This window comes from Ochotona curzoniae, unplaced genomic scaffold (assembly GCF_017591425.1).
Source record: "Ochotona curzoniae isolate NIBS_2020 unplaced genomic scaffold, NIBS_Ocur_1.0 contig_1976, whole genome shotgun sequence".
Lineage (NCBI taxonomy): Eukaryota > Metazoa > Chordata > Mammalia > Lagomorpha > Ochotonidae > Ochotona > Ochotona curzoniae.
In genome coordinates this window covers 879,721-898,967 of record NW_024465279.1, presented here as the reverse complement: position 1 = coordinate 898,967, position 19,247 = coordinate 879,721, and the positions used below count along the sequence as shown (strand labels likewise).

The 19,247-nt window shown below is 54.7% G+C and overlaps 1 protein-coding gene across 1 annotated transcript; it reads right to left on the bottom strand.

The window, feature by feature from the left end:
• Positions 1-3,229: 3,229 nt before the first annotated feature.
• ERLIN2 (ER lipid raft associated 2) lies at positions 3,230-18,057 on the bottom strand. Its single transcript, XM_040970226.1, has 12 exons — positions 17,989-18,057; positions 16,876-16,997; positions 15,528-15,609; positions 14,618-14,664; positions 12,836-12,897; positions 12,603-12,728; positions 8,093-8,166; positions 7,891-7,949; positions 7,534-7,625; positions 5,922-6,011; positions 4,716-4,795; positions 3,230-3,917 (listed from the first exon to the last, which is right to left on the bottom strand). The coding sequence occupies exons 2-12, from the start codon at positions 16,980-16,982 to the stop codon at positions 3,717-3,719; spliced, it is 1,020 nt and encodes a 339-aa protein (XP_040826160.1). The 5' UTR covers positions 16,983-16,997; positions 17,989-18,057; the 3' UTR covers positions 3,230-3,716.
• Between the last annotated feature and the right edge of the window lie 1,190 nt (positions 18,058-19,247).

Below are 19,247 nucleotides of genomic sequence, written 5' to 3'. Positions count from 1 at the left end.
GTGGTGATTCCCCACCAAGGTGACATACAGTGAGTTTGGGTCCTCTGAAACAGTCTGCCCTTTAGTTCAGTAATTCAGATTGGAGTTTTACCCAGGTGGCCCAGTGTCGGCGCTTAGCCCCAAACGATGCCTTCCATAATTATTATGTAACACGATATAGCATAATAAAAGGTATTTGACTTTCAAGAAAGGAAGTAACTCCGCCCTTGGAGCAGTATTGCAGTGGTATATGAATTCTTTCAATTCTTCGATAATACCTGCCAAGAAGTATACTATATTTGTAGATTAGGGTTTTTTTTTTTGATTATTTATGGTGAGGATGGATATAAATTATATATATATGTATATATTTAAATACTTACTTATTTACTTGAAAGGAATAGTTACAGAGAGATGGAGGTCTGCCATCCGCTGGTTCACTCTCCAAATGGTTGCGACGGCAGTGCCGGGCTGGTCCAAAGCCAGGAGCCAGGAGCTTCTTCAGGCCTCCCACGTGGGTGTAGGGGCCACGCACTTGGGCCATCCTCCACTGCTTTCCCAGTTGCGTTAATGAACAGGGAGCTGGATTGGAAGTGGCGCAGCAGGTACACAGGCCAGTGCTCGTATGGGATGCCCGCACCACAGGTATCAGCTCTACCAGGCAAGCCACAGCACTGGCCCCTGTAGACACATATTTTAAGAAAGTCCTGGTCTTTATATCACCTATCCTAAAGTAGTTGCTGTTAAATTTCACTTCAATGAAAAGGAGATACAAAGACACAATTTATTTAGCAAGATGGAAAAGAAAGTTAAGACATAAATTCATACAAGATCTTTAGTGTTGTCCAAAAGGATCCCTCCAGCAACAACGAACCCGGCAGGGTCACTTACAGAGTGATCGACACAGGAGGGTGAGTGGTACAGCCACGGCGGAGGGGGAGGGGTGGGAGAAGCCCTGGGATGCCTTGTCAAAGTTAGCTTGACTATCCCCTCATCAGCAATAACAAAGGAGTGGAGATGCAGAGCGAATGACTGTCATCTCTTCCAGAAGGAAACAAAACAGTGGCCTTGGACTAGAACTAAAGTGGGTTAACTCACAGACACGCAGTGGCCACAGCTAAGGGACAACTTAGCCTCAGTCACACCAAGACAGCCAAAGTCGGTAACTGGGACCATTTTAACTCTGTTTAACCCTTCCATGGTCACGTCATCAACACTGAGACAGAATCGACTGTTGCAGATCATTTATGAAACACCTCCTTTCTTTGGATCAATTGAGCTCCGCCCCCCCCCCAACTTAGTATAATCACAGATCTGCTTTATTTCATTTATAGAAAAAAAATATATATTAACAAACTTTGGCTTCCTTGCAAACATCCTGGCTATATCATTTAAAAAGTGACTAAAAACAGTATTGAATATGAATCACTTCCAAGTTTAATGAGTGACAAACATTCAATCAAGGTGACTTTTCCCTTGCCGCAAAAAAATGGAATTTTATCAATGGGTGCTTATTTTGATACAAGTCCTACTGGGTGATTAGCAGCACTGCCTACAAAATTGCAGGCTATCACATTTCACATGTTTAGAAATCAGATATTCTAGCAAGTGGTGAAAAAAAAAAAAAACCAAACCAAACCAAAGCCTCACAGACATGTAGGCTTGCTGTCCCAGGCTCAGGGAAGAGCTGACGCCCACGATGGTCCAAGGGGACTGGCCACTACTGGATTTAATGCTAACGGCCAAGACAACAGTTTTTGTTTCAAGAGGAGGTGACACTGTCCCAAGCTGGTGGTGGTGGTGGTGGTGGCGGTGGTGGCGGTGGGGCTACTGAGGCTCTTCTGGGGTCCAGAACAAGCATCCCTGGTACCAGTGAGGTCTGAGCTCCGAGAACCCATCGTGCCGTTCCGAGAGGCACCTGCCCTGTTCCGTGGTATGGACGTGGGCTTTTCTGAGGACCCAGAAGGGATGTACTCATGAACAGCATGTGCTGGTCACATCAAGTTCCTCCCAACCCCTGATCAACAGCGGTGGACTGAGAGGATGCCTCAGGCTGGTCCTTCTGCAGGGGCTGGAACCCTTACAACCTGTCCTTCTTGGGGACATTTTGGAGGTTCTACAAAGTATGACCAGGACTAGAGCTGCAACAACGAGAAGTCACAGGGGTTACAGCAAGACCTGAAGTAAGGGGAGTTAGCCCATCATGTCTTTCTAGACTGGCTAAAGGCCACCCACAAGCCCTGACAAGCCAGGTGCTGCTTGAGACCAGCTGGCCCATGTTCTGGGACCATCCTGTGAACTGCACATCTGGGTGTGAGACCAAAACCGAGAGGGGATCACATCCAGCAAGGTCCCACAGCATTGGCCTAACGAGACCAAGCACTCTGCCTGAGCTGGTGACACAGGCAACTACAGACAGCTGCTTTTCACCGAATAGCTTATGGCTAGACAAATCAGAGCTCCCCTCACCCCCAGCCAAACCCTGATTCTAGAACATAAGTAAGACCTTTCTTCCATTTCATTTTTGCTTTTCCCACCCTCCATCTCCCAGGGTGACCACATGTTTTCCTAGCTAATTATGAAAAACAGAAACAGGGAATGGATTTTGACACAGCCAGCTCCAGCCTGAGCACCTGGGTGGGAACTCTGACTTGCGGCCACATAGCTGCCTCTGGGGATCTAACATTTAGTCTGCTTTCCGTGTGGCTGCCTGGGGCTCTGGATTTAAAAGCACACAGTACTGAGGGCAGTCTTCCTTTTAGCACGGTGTCAGACCAACTCGCAGCACAGGCCAGAGGCGGGGCTAAAGCAGGTAGGGTATTCTCTCGGCGGGTCCTTCCTCCTCACCTCCAAGTGTCACAGCTCCCCAGGGTACAGTCTCCAGGACCAGAAGAGGCTCGGCCAGGGCCCATGCAGGGGCCACAAGGCCGGTGGGCACAGTGATCCCACTTCAGCAGCCAGGACATGTGAGGGTTCTTTGTCCCTGTTCTTCTTGGTACTGAGAAAAACCAAACTCCAGATCAGGTGAAAAGTTCCGAAAAGAATTGTGTGGTGGTGACAAAACTCTGGCTCTGGAAACATGGAGTCAGGCGTCACCACTCCGAACCCTTGGCCAGGAGCGTAGGGTATGGAAAAATCTGGCAAGACCTAGCACCAGTAACCCTGACAACTGCACAGGCCAGCGGCTCACGAGGGCACTGACACACACACACACACACACACACACACACACACACACACACACACACACCAGCTGCCTCGTGTCCCTGCAGCTGGGGTTCTACGGCTCCTCTAGCCAGTGCATCAGGTGCACACCTGTCCCGTGGGAGCCTCGGCCACAGACCCCCGGCACCGGGGAGAGGCAGGGACAAGGGGGCCGGGAGGGAAAGGCAGTCCCACAGCAGTGACCCCCCTCAGCCTCGCCTGCTCCTTCCTACCTCGGCCATCTGCAAAGGGACAGAGCCCGGGCCCGGCAGAGACCGGATGCGCGGTGTACAAACCTTATCAGAAGTCCTATAACCCACTTACCTGAATAAAACCCCCAATCATCACCCCCCAGCCCCCTCCCCTCCAGGAAGCGGGGAGTTGTTTCAATCCCTTCCTCCTCCTTCACCACAGTCGCCTGAAGAGAGTCAGAGAAGGTAGTGTGCAAGGGCAGGAACATTCAGTTTCATCTTGAAAAAATAGATTTCTTCTGTAAAGTGTCATCTGAGGCTGTAGCAACCAAGGCTTTCCCTTCAGTCCTCGTTCACGCCTGCCTCCAGCGGCTCGTCCTCCAGGTCAAGGCTCAGCTTGTCGGCCAGCCCCTCAAACTGCTTGCCCAGGCTGCCCGCCGAGTCCATAAACATGTTGGGGATGTCTTTGCCGAAGTAGATCTTGCTGTTGGAGGCGATGGCCTTGTACTTCATCAGCTGCAGGTACTCCGGGGTCAGCTTCAGCTGGGAAGAGAGACAGGAAGCTCAGGTGGGACAGTGGCAGGGAGAGCTGGGGCGGTGTCCCCCTCAGGGTGCGGCTGGGCAGGGGCCGGAGATGGCCTGTCCGTGGAAGGCTCGCACCCTCAGGGGCACTCGGGACTCTGTAACAGGCTGATTTTTAAGCTGCTCATTTTGTGTGGCTTGTGAATGATGCTAGAACTATCCAAACGGCCCATGCGCAGAAAACGGGTTCCCCCACCCCTGCTCTAAAGACAAAAAGTAATATCAGCTCTCCAAAACACAGCGCAAGAGTTTCGAAGTTCCCACGTTTGGCGCAACAATGAAACGTCTATCAAGGTTTGTATTTCCCTTTCTTTCTGGAGATGCATTGATTTAGGAATCTGAAAGGCAGAGTAACAGAGAAAGGAGACACACACACATCTCCCCTCCACCCGGTCACTCCCCAGATGGCCACAAGAGCAGGTCTAAGCCAGGCTAGGAGCTTCTTCCAGACCTCCCCCGTGGGTGCATGGGCCCGCACCCTTGGGCCATCTTCCACTGCTTTTTCCAGGCCATTAATGGGGAGCTGGATTGGGAAGTGGAGGAACTGGGACATAAGCCAGTGCCCACATGGGATACCAGTGGGTCACAAGGTTGGCCCCTAACATTTTTTTTTCAACAATATGTGAAAAATGCATAAACAAAAATGAAATAACTATGTATGAATTCCAATCTTTGCACTGCAATAAATTCACACTCTTGACACAAATCCAAGCCTCAAGCCACCTGCCCTCCCGCCCTGTGGGCTGTGCTGGTCATCACCTTGTTGGCCTCGGCTATTTTCAGAGCCGTGTAGCACTCAGCGTCGGCTTTTGCCTTCTCCCGGGCCAGGAATGCAGCATCTGAGGGCATGAATACAGAGAACCGCATGAAGCGCAAAAGCCAGGGGTTGCCACGATCGCACAAGAGAAGGCAACAGTACAGGGCGGCTGTGCCCGGGGCAAGCAGCTGTCGGTCACCCTGTGGCCGTGGCTCTGAAGCTGTGCTTTGAGGGCAAGACCAGAGCGTGCCCAGCTTCCAGAGACGCTATCCACCTCCTCCTGCACACCGGGCCTCTGTCTCTGTAAAGCAAGTGGTGGAACTCCAGCTACGGCTCCAGTTCCAGAACCTTCCACCTCACTCCTCTTGGGCTACACAGTAAAAGCAAGAGAAGCCCAAAGAAAGCTCTGCATACAGCCAGATGCAGACCCCCCTCCGAGGCCGAGCACCACCAACAGACAGCGCAGTCCTTGCCGACCGTCACTGCCGCCGGTCTCAGGACGAACTCCCAGAATACAGGGCCTCAGCTGGCAGGAGCCTACGAGGGGACTTGCAGTGCGTGTGCGTCTAGATTACGACCTGCTGAACTCCTCGATGTGGGGAGGACACTCCGCTGTGGCTTTGTTCCAGGCAGAGGCCACATGGTGCCGTCTGCCCTGTGCACCTTCTAAGGAGTGTCCGTGTGGCTGAGAGCTCCCTGTGCAGGGCAAGCTCTGAACCATGATGTCCTGAAGACTCCTCCAGAGGCCTCTGTGAGGGAGGGGCGTCATTACCGCCAACACTGTGCAGCCTGAGGCCAGGCCTCAGGGCCCTCCTCCACCCTGGCACCTGCTTCATACCAGGCGGGTGCTGGCAGGGGTGGGGCCTCGGCTCCCCAGCCACAGTGCTGCTGGTGCTGACCATGCATCTTCTGCAAACCTGGCTCGCTCTCCGTCTGGTCCTGTCAAAGTGGCTGCTGACTGTCCCCAAGTGACTAGTTTTTTTTTCCCTTTCTGGGGCCTAACCTGGTACCCAGCACCTCACGGCTCTGCGCCAAGAGCAGCACAAGCCACGGTGGCTTCTGGGTGTGGACACCCGACTCCAGGTGTCAACATTTCCAAACTCTAGGCCGAGGGCAATGTGGTTGTGAGCTGGCAGGGCAGAGCCACTGGGCCACGGGGACTGGCCCTGCCCGCTGGCCACGGGTGGGCGTCTGACACTCCTGCTTACCTTCGATTTCTGAGATCCTCTTCTCTGTCTCTTTCTCCATCACCTTCTGTCCATACGTGATTTCTGCCACCTGGGCCACTTTTTCTGCCTCTGGATGGGTGAGGTGGAGAACAGACTCAGAGCTCCGATACGTTACCTGCCCAGACCCAACTGCCCTCAGCCATGACAGCAAGTAAGCTTGGAGAGAGAGAGATCCCTGACCCGGCAGGCAGCACACATGGCATGGGGTGTGGGCACAGCACTGTGCATCAGCAACAAGACAGTGACGGGCAGCAGAGGGCCAGGCCCTACCCTCTCAGAGCAACAGCCCCAAGAGTAAGGTACACTAAGAAGCTTCTGCCTGGGTGGGTTGTTAATGACACAGTGCAGTGGTGAGGGACACAAGTTCCAGGGTGAGAGTCCCAGGGGATCAACTCCAGCTCCACTACTTACACACACATGACCTTGGCCATGGCACTGACCCTCTCTGCTTCGATTCAGTAGGATGTGGTTGAGGCTAGCGTGTAATTCGTATGGTGGTTTTGAGGACTGAGTCCATGCACGTAGTCAGCGCTTAGGGCTTGGGGCCGGTGCTGTGGCACAGTGGGTAACGCTGTCGCCTAGAACACCAGCATCCCGTAAGGGGGTCGGTGCATGTCCTGCCTGATGGCCAAGGTATGTGGGACCCTGCCAGCCATGTAGGAGACCTAAAAAAAGCTCCTGGCTCTGGTCTGGACCTAGTGCTGCCCTCGGCAGCCATGTGGGCTGTGAACAAATAGATGGAAAATCTCTCTGTTCTTCTGCTCTTTCAAAACAAACAAAAAAAATCTTTAAAAGAAATAAAAATAAACAAGTAAGTAAGTAAATAAATAAATACAGGGCTCACGGGAGGGGTGGGAGGGTGTCCAGGAAGCACAGGTCAGCATTATGAAGTTAAAATGATTAGGAATGGGGTTGGCATTGCAGCACGGCAGGTTAAGCCTTAGCTCCAATGCTGGTATCCCATCTTGGGGTGCTGGTTTGAGTTCCAGCTGCTCCACTTTTTGGCCAGCCCCCTCCTAATGTGCGTGGGGGAGCAGTAGAGGACGGCTCGAGTGCCTGGGTCCTTGCAGCCATATCAGAGTCCAGGCTGCAGCTTCTGACTCCTGCCTGCAGCCTCGACTGTCCCGTCATCACAGCCATTTGGGAAGTGAACCAGCACACAGATCTCTTAACTCGTCTTTTTCTCTGTTACTCTGCTTTCAAATGAATACTGAATAAATCTTAAACATATTAACAGGCAGGGCTGTTTTCATTTGACCTATATGTCTCATCATTTACATAGTTGTATATACACACACACACACACACGTATGACAATGATGAAGACTGCAGTTGCACAAAACACTTAGCACACATGGCAAGTACTATGGTGCTGAAATACAGGGTTGGAAACTCAAGACTTAACGGGCTCAGAGGTGGACAGTCAAAACCCGCCACCAGGCGGCAGCTGTGTTCGGGGACACGAGTGTCAGTCCTGCACAAGGAGACGGCTGAAGCACCCTGTGCTGCGGCCACACCAGTGCCTCCCATGCCTGTCCCCTGTGGTCCCAGCCCTCCCGCCCGGCCAGGGGTCACAGAACCGCGGTCCCACCAATGAGGGCCTTCTTGCGCTCCGTCTCGGCTTCCTTCTCCACCACCTTCTGCTTCTGGGCGGCGATGAGCAGCTTTGTCTTCTCGCTTTCCCTGAAGGGGAGGGAAGCAGGCTGTGGTCAGGGTGGCGTGGCCGAGGGGCTCCATGCGCCCCGCAGAGTCCCGGCCTTCCTCCAGGGACAGCCGACTGCTTCCTTCCCACCCTGGAAGCTGTGCAAAGTTCTCTGTCACGGTGGCTGCGAAGAGCTGTTCCACTGCCCAGGGACCCAGCCCTGTGCATTCGGGGGGCCGGGTAGGGGAGGACATGGCGGGTGGCAGGTGGCGGGCACGGGGGATGTGGGCTGCTGGGCACACTCACATGAGCTCGTAGTTTCTGCGGATGGCCTCTGGGATGTTGGGCTTGGTCACTCGCACAGCCTGGAGGGCACGGAGAGCAACGGGTGGGAGAGTGAAGGCAGCAAGGACGCAGACCAGCGTCCGCTGGCACAAACACGGGGTCCCTTGCACGAGGCTCTGCAATGCCACAGGGAGGGGCCTCCCCCACCCACCGCGGTGCTCACCTGGATGACCAGCCCGGGTGCCATGGAGGTCAGGTCTTGTTGCAAGGCCAGTTTGAGATTTTCATCGATCTGATCTGAGGGCAAGGAGAGAGCATGCTAGACGGAAGGCGGAGAGCGGTGTGGGGACCCGCATAGGTATCCTGAGGCAGTGTGCTCCCCGTGAATCTAAGGCCCCTGCGCAGAGGGGTCAGAGACCTGAGCCCCAGCAGCCCTGTGCTGCAGCGTTACGGGGGCTTGGCCTCTGCTGGGCTTTCGGGGGCCCTCAGAGTAACAGAGCTTCGCTGCTAAGCATACTGATGGGGTTCTCCAGCGCAACCGCGTGTAAGTACAAATGGATACAACATTCTTCTATTTTTCTTTCTTTAGATTTACTTATTTATTTATTGAAAAGGCAGATCTACAGAGAGAAGGCACAAAAATGATTTCCATTTGATGGTACACTCTCCAAATGGCCACAATGCCTGGAGCTGAGCCAATGCAAAGCCAGGCGCCAGGAGCTTCTGGGTCTCCCACATGGGTGCAGGGTCCCAAGGCGTTGGGCTGTCCTCGACTGCTTTTCTAGGCCACAAGCAGGGAGCTGGATTGGAAATGGAGCAGCCAGGATATGAACCGGTGTGGATATGGGATCCTGGTGGTTGCAGGGGGATTAGCCAATGAGAGCATCGCGCTGGGCCCACACAGAAGCAATTCTAGTGTACTCCTGAGACAGGCCACAGCAGAAGCAAAAGACAAGGGGGTTCATAGCTTGCACCAGGCCTTTTACAAAGAGCTGGGCATGGGGCCTACGTGACAGCTCTGTTGGCTAATCCTCCACCTCTAAGCACCGGCATCTTGGATGGGTGCCAGTTTGTGTCCTGGCTGTTCTGTTTTCCATCTAGCTCCCTACTTGTGGCACTCGAGGACGGCTCAAAGCCTTGGGACCCTGCCCCGGCACGGGAGACCCAGAAGAGGCTCCTGGCTTTGGATCAGCTCAGCTCCAGCCATTAGGGCCACTTGGAGAATGAACCAGTAGATGGAAGATCTTTCTGTCTCTCCTCTGTAAATCTGATCTGCCTTTCCAATAGAAATAAATCTTGTGGCAGTGCACTGGAGTCTGCAGAGGGCACCTGGCACCGTAACAGAGGATGGAGGATAGAACACACCAATCAACTGTCCTGGCCAAGTGTTGGCAGTGAATATCTGGGCAAACGGAGACTCTAAGGTGGATTATGTTGATCAATGGATTCTGGAGAGATTTCATCGTGATTGGGCGTGGCGAGATCGGCAATAATTTGGAACTGCTGAAGGTGTGAAACTTCTCGGGCAGGACCCTTGGAGCATGCCCCACAGCAGGGACCCTGGGGTTGGTGTCAGGTGGCTGCCCACCATCCCAGGGAGCAGGGGCGTTTGCGAGGCTGCGTGTGGCTTCTCTCCTTGTGTCCCTCTTTCCCCCAGACAGAGGAAGGAAAGAAATGGTGATCTCACCCACCTTCCTGTAGCCCTGAGCCTCATCACCCTAATGAACTATGTAAAAAATCATCAAAAATAAAAATAATTAACAAGCAAATAAGTAAATATTTAAAATAAATAGATTAAAAAAAGAAAGAGTTGGGTCCATTCAATCTGGTGCTTTCAGGTTTCTGATAGAAAACTGGGCTGTGATGTCAAGAAAGAAGGCTGCCTCATTAGGAAGGCCGTCCGGTGACAGAACGGGACACGGACAGTTCTGCAGAGGCGCTGGCCAAACCCCTCGATGAGCTGTCTGCTGTGGGCCCTGTTCTGCCATCTGAAGTGCAGGGGCGGCCGTGACACCCCCACCTTCCAGCTGTACCCTCACGCCTGGGCTCAGCCTGCTTGGGTACCAGATCCTCGGCAAGACACTTGAAGGCCTTCGAGAGACTCTATGTAACCAGGCTGCGGCTGCCCAACTGCATCGCCTCCCTGCTGTTAACTGGCCACTCTTTGGTCACCCGGGGCCGAGCCTGCAACTCTAAGGGACAGCTTCCTCTTATGGGTGCCTAGGTGGATGCCCAGGGAAGCCAGCTAGTGGTCAAAAGGAGGGAACTGTGTAAAGGTGACACAATCAATGATTAGGGTTTCAAAACAGCACTTTGTTTCCTCAGCGGCCTGCCAGTGAGCAAGGGCTTGGGTGGCCTAGTCCCAAGCGAGGACGGGCCTGCCCATCTAACACCCAGAGGAAGCTTACACTCACATTTGTTCATCTGAACAACCAAACTTTCAGTGAGATGACCTATGCCCTCTGTGAGAGCTGTTCACCAGACAAATGACACATGAGTCCAAGCGAAAACCTGTGGCCCTGGGCTGCTGTCCAGCTACGGGAAACCAGAAGAGATGTTCTACAAGGCATTTCAGTGCTACTGCTAGGTTACTGATCCGCACTGCTAACTGGGTCAGGGCCAATGGAATCCTATGACCAAGTCTACACAAAGGGGCCCTCCTGCGAAGCTGGGGACAGGCAGCCACAGTGGTCTCCCTCCAGGAGGACGTGGCAGGGGCAGGGGAAGGGGCGGCATTCTGCAGAGTTCTGCCTAAAGCTGTGACTACCAGACCTCGGAGGTAGGAGCTTTGCAGGTTCAAGGGACAGGACTAGACACACACACACACACACACACACACACACACACCCTCCCAGACAGATGCAAATAGGCTCCAAGAAAAGTCGTGCATGCCAGCTACATTGGCATTCAGAAGCAAACAAAGTTTGAAAGCAAGTATTTCTTCCCCAGCTCTCCTAAATAAGAAACTATATCTTCACTAAGTTCCCAGGCTTATTTGTCAGACACGAAGAAGTGCGCTAATGAAAAACAACCTAGTGTTTTAATTTTCTTTCCAGGGACATTAAAGATCTGTTGTCTCTTTGCCGTTTCAAATGGTTTAAAATGTTCACTTAATGCCATATGTCCTAAAACAGGGGCTAGAGAGAAAAATTCATATTTTTATAACATGCTGTTAGTTTGAGATTAAAAAAAAAATCAATAATGGGTGCATCAACAATTTCTTAAAAAGATTTACTGAATCTTGGGGCTGGTGTTGTGGCACAGGAAATTAAACTGTCGCCTGCAATGTAGCCATTCCATGGGAGTGCCATTCAAGTCCCCGCTGCTCCACTTTGCATCCAGCTCAGGGCTGATGGCCTGGGAAAGCAGCGGAGGATGGTCCAAAGCCTGGCTCCTGCTCCCCACGCGGGAAACCTGCACGGAGTTCCAGGCTCCTGCCCACGGGGGTTGAGGGGGAGTCAACCACTGGATGGAAGATCTCTTGCTCTAACTGCTTTTCAAATATATATATATTTAAAGTAATTCAACCTATTATCAATAAAAGAATACTACCCCTACAAAAATGAACTAAAAAAAAAAACATCACTGTGCAGTCATGGTACCCAGAACAGCTGTGCGGGCAGTACCCTGAGGCAGGGGGTTCAGCTACCACTTGGGACACTGGCTCCCCATACCAGGGTGCTGATTTGAGTCCTGGTTGCTTCACTCTGGATCCAGCTCCCTGCTAATGCACCTGGGAAAGCAGCAGAGGACGGCCCAGCCGTGGACACTGTGGCCACTGGGGAGTGAACCAGTTGAAAGGATCTCCCTCTGCCCTTTAAATGAACAAATAAATGAGTCTTGATAGCACGCGCCAGGATCCCATATGGGCACCAGTTCTAATCCCTGCAGCCCCGCTTCCCATCCAGCTCCCTGCTTGTGGCCTGGGAAAGCAATAAAGGATGGTCCAAAGCCTTGGGACCCTGCACCTACAAGGCAGACCTGGAAGAGCTCCAGGTTCCTGGCTTCAGATTGGCTCAGCTCCGGCGGCTGTGCCTACTTGGGGAGTGAACCATAAAAAGTTGTACTACTGGTTGAAAATTCATTCACTTTTGGCACTGGCTACTGGAAAATTTGTAGAAGCGAGTTTAAACAAAACACTATCGAGAAAGAGCCACAAGCTAACGAAATGTTTCCTCTGTGTTTCCCTCTGTGTTTACTCTGACCAGGTAAAAGCGACCCGGGTGTTTACTTACCTACTGGAACCCCTTTTGTTTCAAGTGTTCCCTTCCCCAACTCGGTAGGCACAGGGTGAAAGGATAAACCTGAAGGCCCGAGGGACTGTAAGGGGAACTGGGAGGTTCTCATGGCCTTCTAGAATTAGCTGTAAGCCACACCAGCCCCATCAGCCACTCCCAGGTGCTCTACATTCAGGGTGGCCTGGGGAAGGGGGTCCCAGGGGAGGGCCAGGAGAGGGGCAGCCCCTAGCTCTGTCTGCCACATCTGCCACTGGTGAACTGGCTCAGCTCTGAGCTTCCTCTGGAACTGGCCTTGCCGGATTTCCAGGGAGATGACTGACTCAGGGGCCCTGGACAGTCTGCTGCCCGAGGTCACGAGGGAATATTCTGGCCACGATCCTCCTGTGCTCGGGGCCCACCGCTGCACGGATGATGGATGACCCTCCCTGGCCGACCACACTGCTGCGGAGGGGGGCCCAGAGCAGGCGGTGGGTGAGGCGGGGGAGGCTTGCTCACCAAACAGCTCAATGTAGACCTCCTGCAGCGTGTGCACGCTGCAGAACTGGTTGAGCTCGTGGTGGATCTTGTTGAAGATGAGGGCTTTGTCGTAGTCGGCCGTGTAGTTCTTCACGATGTCATACACTGCGACAGAAGGAGTGGCTCAGCACGAGCGACAAACTGGGGCTTCTCAGACACGGCGGGGAGAGGGGCCCCCGCCAGGGTGGGAGAGGACGTGGGATGGGGCGTACCTGCATTTGGGATCAGAAAGTTCACCACTTCAATTCGGTCAAAGTAGATCATCACACCGCCACTGCGGGAGGGACAAGGCACCGGAAGTCACTTGGGAGCCCCGCAGGACGCTGCAGTCCTCCACAGGGACAGCCTATGAGAGGGGAGGGGTGGCGGCCAAGGGGGCCATCTCGGATGCTTAGAGCAGCCCTACATCGCCTGAAAACACCTCCACAAAGAAGAGCGGACAGCTTCTGCGGTCTCCGCAAGCCAGGGGTGATTCGTCGCTTTTACGTCAGCGATGCCTTTCACTGAGGGCAACTGCCAGCAAAGACCAAAGGGAGCTGTTCAGGGCGCACAGGGTCACTGTGGAATTTTAAGGTCAATGTCTCCCGCCTTGGTTTTGTCACTACCCACAAACAGTCACCATAAAAGGTTTCCTCAAATGCACAGAAAAGCTCAATGGAACAGTACAACTAACTCACATACAGACACCAAAATTCCACATCACATTTCACCTTATTGATTGATTCTGCTGAACATTTTACACATTGATGCTCTAGCAATCACTGCCCAAGAGCAGTCACATTCAGCTACATAATCATGACAATTAACAGTGACTTTTTAGGATGGCCTAACGCCTGCATTGCAATCAGATTTTCCCGGGTGTCCTCATTGTGGGCTGAATTGTGTGCTCACACACTGATGCCCAGCGTGGGCACCTGTGGAGACGGCCACCTTCAGGAAAGTACTTAGGGGTGAACAGGGTTAAGGGGAGGCCCTGGTGCTCCCATAACAAGAGAGACACTTTATCAGAGATCTCTTTCTCTAGGTGGGCACAGGTGGAAGGCACAGCCAGAGGGGGGTCGTAGGCGAACCAAGAAGGGGGCTCTCACCAGAAGCCAGCCCCGATGGGTCTGGAAGCTGATCTGAGCCCCCAGCCTGTGGTGTTGCCATGGCAGCCTGAACAGGTGACAGGTCTGTCCCTGCACGTCACGCACAGCTGTTGTTTTCGGATCAGGTTCTAAGCAAAGCTCACTATTGCTTTTTAAAAGAAGACTTTCACTTATTTGAAAGGGAGAGTGACAGAAAGACAGCGGGGGTGGGAGGGTGGGTGAGGGTAGAAAAGAGAAAGAGGTCTTTTATCCTCTGGTTCATTTCCCAAATTACCACGACAGCCGAGCCCTAGGCCAGGCTAAAGCCAGAAACTCGATCCTGGTCTCCTACATGGGTGGCAGGGGCCTAAGTATTTGGGCCATCATTCGCTGCCTTCCCAGGGGCATCAGCAGAGAAGTGGATTGGGAAGTGGAGGAGCAGGGACAAGAACCAGTGCTGTTCTATGGGAGGCAGGTGTCCCGAGGGCAGCTTAACCTGTCGTGCCACAACGGCTGACCTTGCATTTGTTCATCTCTGTGAATACTAACTGTGCCGAATGCCAGGCTGGTTATGCTGCGGGCACTTTACGCTCTGTGGCACTTTCTACCTGGTTCCTAGAGGCCAGCTTAGGGCCCTCTGCTCTCCCGCCTGTCACAGCATTGTCGGGGGAGGTCCTGCCTGGAGGGTCTGTTCTCTCTTCAGGATGTCCTCCAAGGTGGGGGATGCTCAGGCTGTCATTCACCTGCTACAAACACTGAGGAGGCCGGGGCGTTGCTGGCAAGGGCTCTGATCCCTCCCAAGCCTTCTGGAAGGTTCCTCTGTTGTGCTGTGCAGGCTGGCCAATGAGGATGCAGGGAGCTGGGAGGCCTGCCAGCCTGGCCCCTCTCAGGCCAGCTGCACGAGGCTGTGCTAGCCTGGCACCTTACCTGGTCCCACAGGGCACGTTCTTCACCTCATCTGTCTGCAGCGTGGTCTGGAAGCGAGGGAGACATGGCACACTGTCAGACGGGCACGGGTAGGCAAAGCGGCTCACCGCCCAGGGGCCCAGCTCGCCTCCTTCTCCTTGGGGCGAGCAAGCCACCTTCTCCAGCTTCCTGTGAGGGGGTCACCATGTGACCCAGCCAAGTCGTGGCGGTCTGGTAAAAAAAGACCCTGGATCGGGGGGGTTGGGGGGTGGTCCTCAGCCTGGCAGTCTATTTCTGTGGCTTCTGCGGACTGTTCTGAAACTGCCTGTTCCTACCTGACCCGCCTCTGGCTGTCAAACCTGGCCAGTCCATTTTCCTTGACTAGGCCAGACTCAAGGGAGCGAGTGTAACCCGAGGCACTCTGCAAGCCAGTACAGCAATTCCCAGGGAGGAAAACAGGCCGGTGAGGCGCTGCAGGCCCCGAGTTCCGGGGCAGCCAGTCGTCCTTGACACACTCCAGAGCCAGGCTTTAGAGCAACCACAGCTCATCTTTCTGTCCAGTTCAACTTTCCTCTCCCCAGGCCCTGTTTAAAAAAAAACCCCACAAATCTACGTTCCTGTTTCTGTAGTTCAAATTAGAAGCAGCAAAACTACCACGTCTATATTTATCTACTGCGGTAGCCTGTGACTTTCAACTAGATACGCACACCTGACTTCCCCTTGTACACATTCAGATCAGAGTCTGCCAAGGCTGACTTGAAGACATGAGCTCCGGCGGGGGTCAAGGTCACAAGCCCACTTAGCTACGTGAGCCCTCAGGGACCCCTTTGAGAGCAGGCACCAGGCATGGGGTACTGCTCAGTGAGTCTCTGGGAGGGCATGGTGGCCAGTCATGCGCCAGTCAATGCCACACCGCCCAAGCCGGGTGTACCTGCACAGACTTATAGGAGGTGATGAAGGGCAGCATGAGATGGAAGCCAGGACCGCTGGTGGAGGTCAGGAGGGCACCGCCTCTGCAGAGAGAGAGACAGACAGAGGGGCAGGGTCCGTTAGACCAATACCCTGGGTGCCAACTTTCCCTTTAGTCCCACAGGCATCTAGCCTAGAGGAATCCACGTGGCTTGACCCTAACGCCCCAGAGAGCCTAACGGACGAACAGAAAGCCGGGACTCACATCTGTGCAAGGAGAAAATGGTGGACACGAGCCAGGAGGCACAATCTTTCAGATAAGGGAGGAAGCCCATTCTACTTGGTCCTATCTCGGGGCCTGGGGCGATCTATCTGGATGGTTGACTCTGGTAATATGAGCGTGGTTATCAATTAACCGCACTCAAGTTGGCGTCTGGTGACACGGGCCGGCCCAAAGAATCATGTACACTTTTTAAAAAGTCATTTCAATGTTTGTCTTAGCAGTAGAATTACCTTTCCAATCAAGCTGAATGTATATGATAAAAATGAAAGGCCTTTTATGGGAACATGTGAACAGATGGTGAGAAGCCCAGCGAAGTGTGAGCCCTTGCTGTGGGCCATCCAGGAAGGGGCGTGGGGAGCGGGGCACACAGGACGGGGTCCCTAAAGACAACTTGGGCCCAGGGAGATGACTAACTAGAAAACACCTAAGACTTACAGAAGAGCGGCTTGGCTTTGCATTACAAAGTCAACAGCAGGAACAACCAAACGGCACTAAGAAAAACGGCGAATAATGACCTTCTGTACTGTAAAACGCCCACTTCCCAAGGCTTGCCTTGATGGGCACCATCAGTCTGCTGCCGCTTCTGTTTTCTGTTTTTTCTTTTCCTTGAAATGTTCACTTTGGGAGAGTGGCCCAAGGGAGCGGAGGAGGGGCTGCCTGTTCTCCAGCTGCCATCAGCCAGCGGGTCGCAGCTGAGCCCCTGTACAGGCCACCCGGGCGGTGTGAAGCCAAGACTCCCAGAGGGATGGGGTGTGTGTGGGGGGGAATGACAGCTCAGGAGTGATGCCCCAGGGTTAGGGTTTCCCTTCGATTTCGTTCCTAAATTGACAGATGTACTTCGCAATGCCCGTCTGGGGTGTCCTCTTAAAGGGAAGGTTTAAACTGCCAACACACACACACACACACACACACACACACACACACACACACACACACACTGCACTGATATTAAAAGACCACCTCGAAAAGGCTTCCCCATCCCAGCAAACAGGAACGCAGACACTCGGCAGCCTGCAAAGAGTCAAGGATACGGGAGTCGTTTCATCCAAGATCCCAGCTTGGATGGGGGGGGGGACGGGACTCTTACCTGTAGTACACCCCAATATGACCCTCTTCTATCTTGTGCACGGCAGAGAAGAGAGAAGCACAGAAGAAGCTGGAAACCACAGCCATAACCGCTCCCAGCTGAGCCATCAGCGAGCCTTGCTCCTACAGGGAAGACACGAGCAGGAAGGGTGTGGGCCCACGGGCAGCGCAAAGGCCCTCCTCCCCGAAATGGACTCCCCGCATGGGGCTGGGTCCACACCCTCTTCTCAGTCAACACGCCCACTCCCTCCGCCTCCACCTGCAGGGGAGGAGGCCGCAGCCCTGACTGGGGAGCGGGAACCAGTCCCGGCTGGGTAGGGTTCACAGCACAACCTCCTGTGACTCCCCCGGGGAGTCGGAGGACAGGCAGCTGTCCCACGGTGACCCCAAAGTTACACAAGCTGGCAGACTGCGGAGCACTTGTGGCTGTGTAACCCTGGCCGGGGCCTCCCAGTCCTCACTGCCTGCCACGGCCAAGGGAATCATGGGTTCTTTTACAACGCTACGGGGTGCGGGTTTGAGGGCAGAGGCAAAGATCTGTCCTGCCCCCAACCTGGCCCTAAACAGGACAGGGCATTGCACAGCCCTGGAGTCACAGTGCCTCTGGCACCGGCCAAGCTGGAGGAGAGTGTGCAGGAGGTGAGAGGGGGCACCCCGAGTTGGCAGCCTGTGGAGTCCTTGGCTCTGACCGCGCTCAGGCACCAGGACCTGGCATCCTGAAACTGGCCTCAACATTTTGCAGAAACCGCAGGGCTGCGAGGGGGGAGAATGAAGGCCAAGTTCAGTGGGGCGAGTCCGGGCCCTCCAGCCTCCCGGCTGTGTCCGAGGCGGGCGGGCAGGCAGGTACCCACCCGCAATGGGGTCCTTTCTGCAAACGCCCCCTCCTCCGCCTCCTCCGGCTCCTCTCCCTCCCCGCCCTGTCCTCCGGGAGCGGCTCGCGCGTTCCCAGCGTGCAGAGGGCTCGGTCGTGGGCAAGAAGGGGACGCTGCAGACAGGGACTGCTCGGCCGGCCCCGGGAGAGCGTGCTAGGGCCGGCGGGCGGATCGCCGTCGGCTCCGGCCCCCCAGCGGCCACCGGGCTCCCCAGGGCGCCCGCCAAGGGCCGGGGCGCGTACCGGGCTGTCCCTCCGGGCGCTCCGTCCTCCTCCGAACCCCTCGCGGCAACCGCAGCAACCGCCACACCCCTCACTGCACGCTCCTTCCTTCCTTCCTTCCGGGCCCGTCGCGTCGGTGACGCCATCAGTTCACGCGAGAAGACCACACCCACTCGCCTCGCCCCCAAGCGGGGGGACTGTCCCACAGGCGGCCTTCAGGGGGCGCCCGAGGCCCGAGCCGGGCCGTTCTGGATCCGGAGATGGGCTTAAGGCTGAGAGGAACCGGCGGGATTTGCGGGGCGCGAGCGGGCACTCCTTGCCGTGGATGCCGAGCCCAGGAGGCATCACGTTCTGAGATCTCAAGGTGAGAGATTGCTCCGGCTGCGTCAGCGTCTAGCACGGGAGCCGCTTGCATTTGCCCTCCACCGGCCCTCATTCCCACAGAGCGCTCCCTACCGCCAGGTCCAGTTCAGTCCCTGAGATTATTGGGGTTGCAAAAGGGAAAGCTGAAATCCGGTCGGTGATAGTTCCAGGCCAGGCGGGACTTTGACCCAGAGAACATGGCTGCAGGCTGGAAGCATCACCCAGGCCTGGCTTCTCCCCGGCATGGCCGGCTCCCCGCCCTGCGTTTGCTCTGGGTGGCTCTGTTGGTTTAACCCCCAGCAGTGGCTCCACACCTGTGGATTCAGCCAGCGTGGAGTGAATCCAGTGTGGGGTGGGGCTGGCATCGTGGTGGAGATGGCTCCATTTGCAGCACCTGCCGCGTCCCTTACAGCGATGCCTGTTCTGCCCCCGGGACTCGCTGCTAAGGAACCGAGGAGATAACGGGTGACGGCCCAAGCATTGGGGTCCATGCCCATCCACGGGGGACACCCAGATGGAGTTCCTAGCTCCTGACGTCAGCCTGGTAGTTGCGTGTATTTGGGGGAATGAGGCAGTGGATGGAAGATTTCTCTGTCTCTGTCCTTTGCCTTTCAAGTGGATGGAAAAAACACATTTTTAAAAACTGGGTGGGGCCCGGCGCGGTGGCGCAGTGGTTAAGGTCCTCGCCTTGCACGCCCAGGATCCCATATGGTCGCCGGTTCTAATCCCGGCAGCCCCACTTCCCATCCAGCTCCCTGCCTGTGGCCTGGGAAAGCAGTTGAGGACTGCCCAAAGAGGCTCCTGGCTTCGGATCGGCATAGCATCGGCCATTGCACTCACTTGGGGAGTGAATCATTGGATGGAAGATCTTCCTCTCTGTCTCTCCTCTCTGTATATCCGCCTTTCCAATGAAAAAA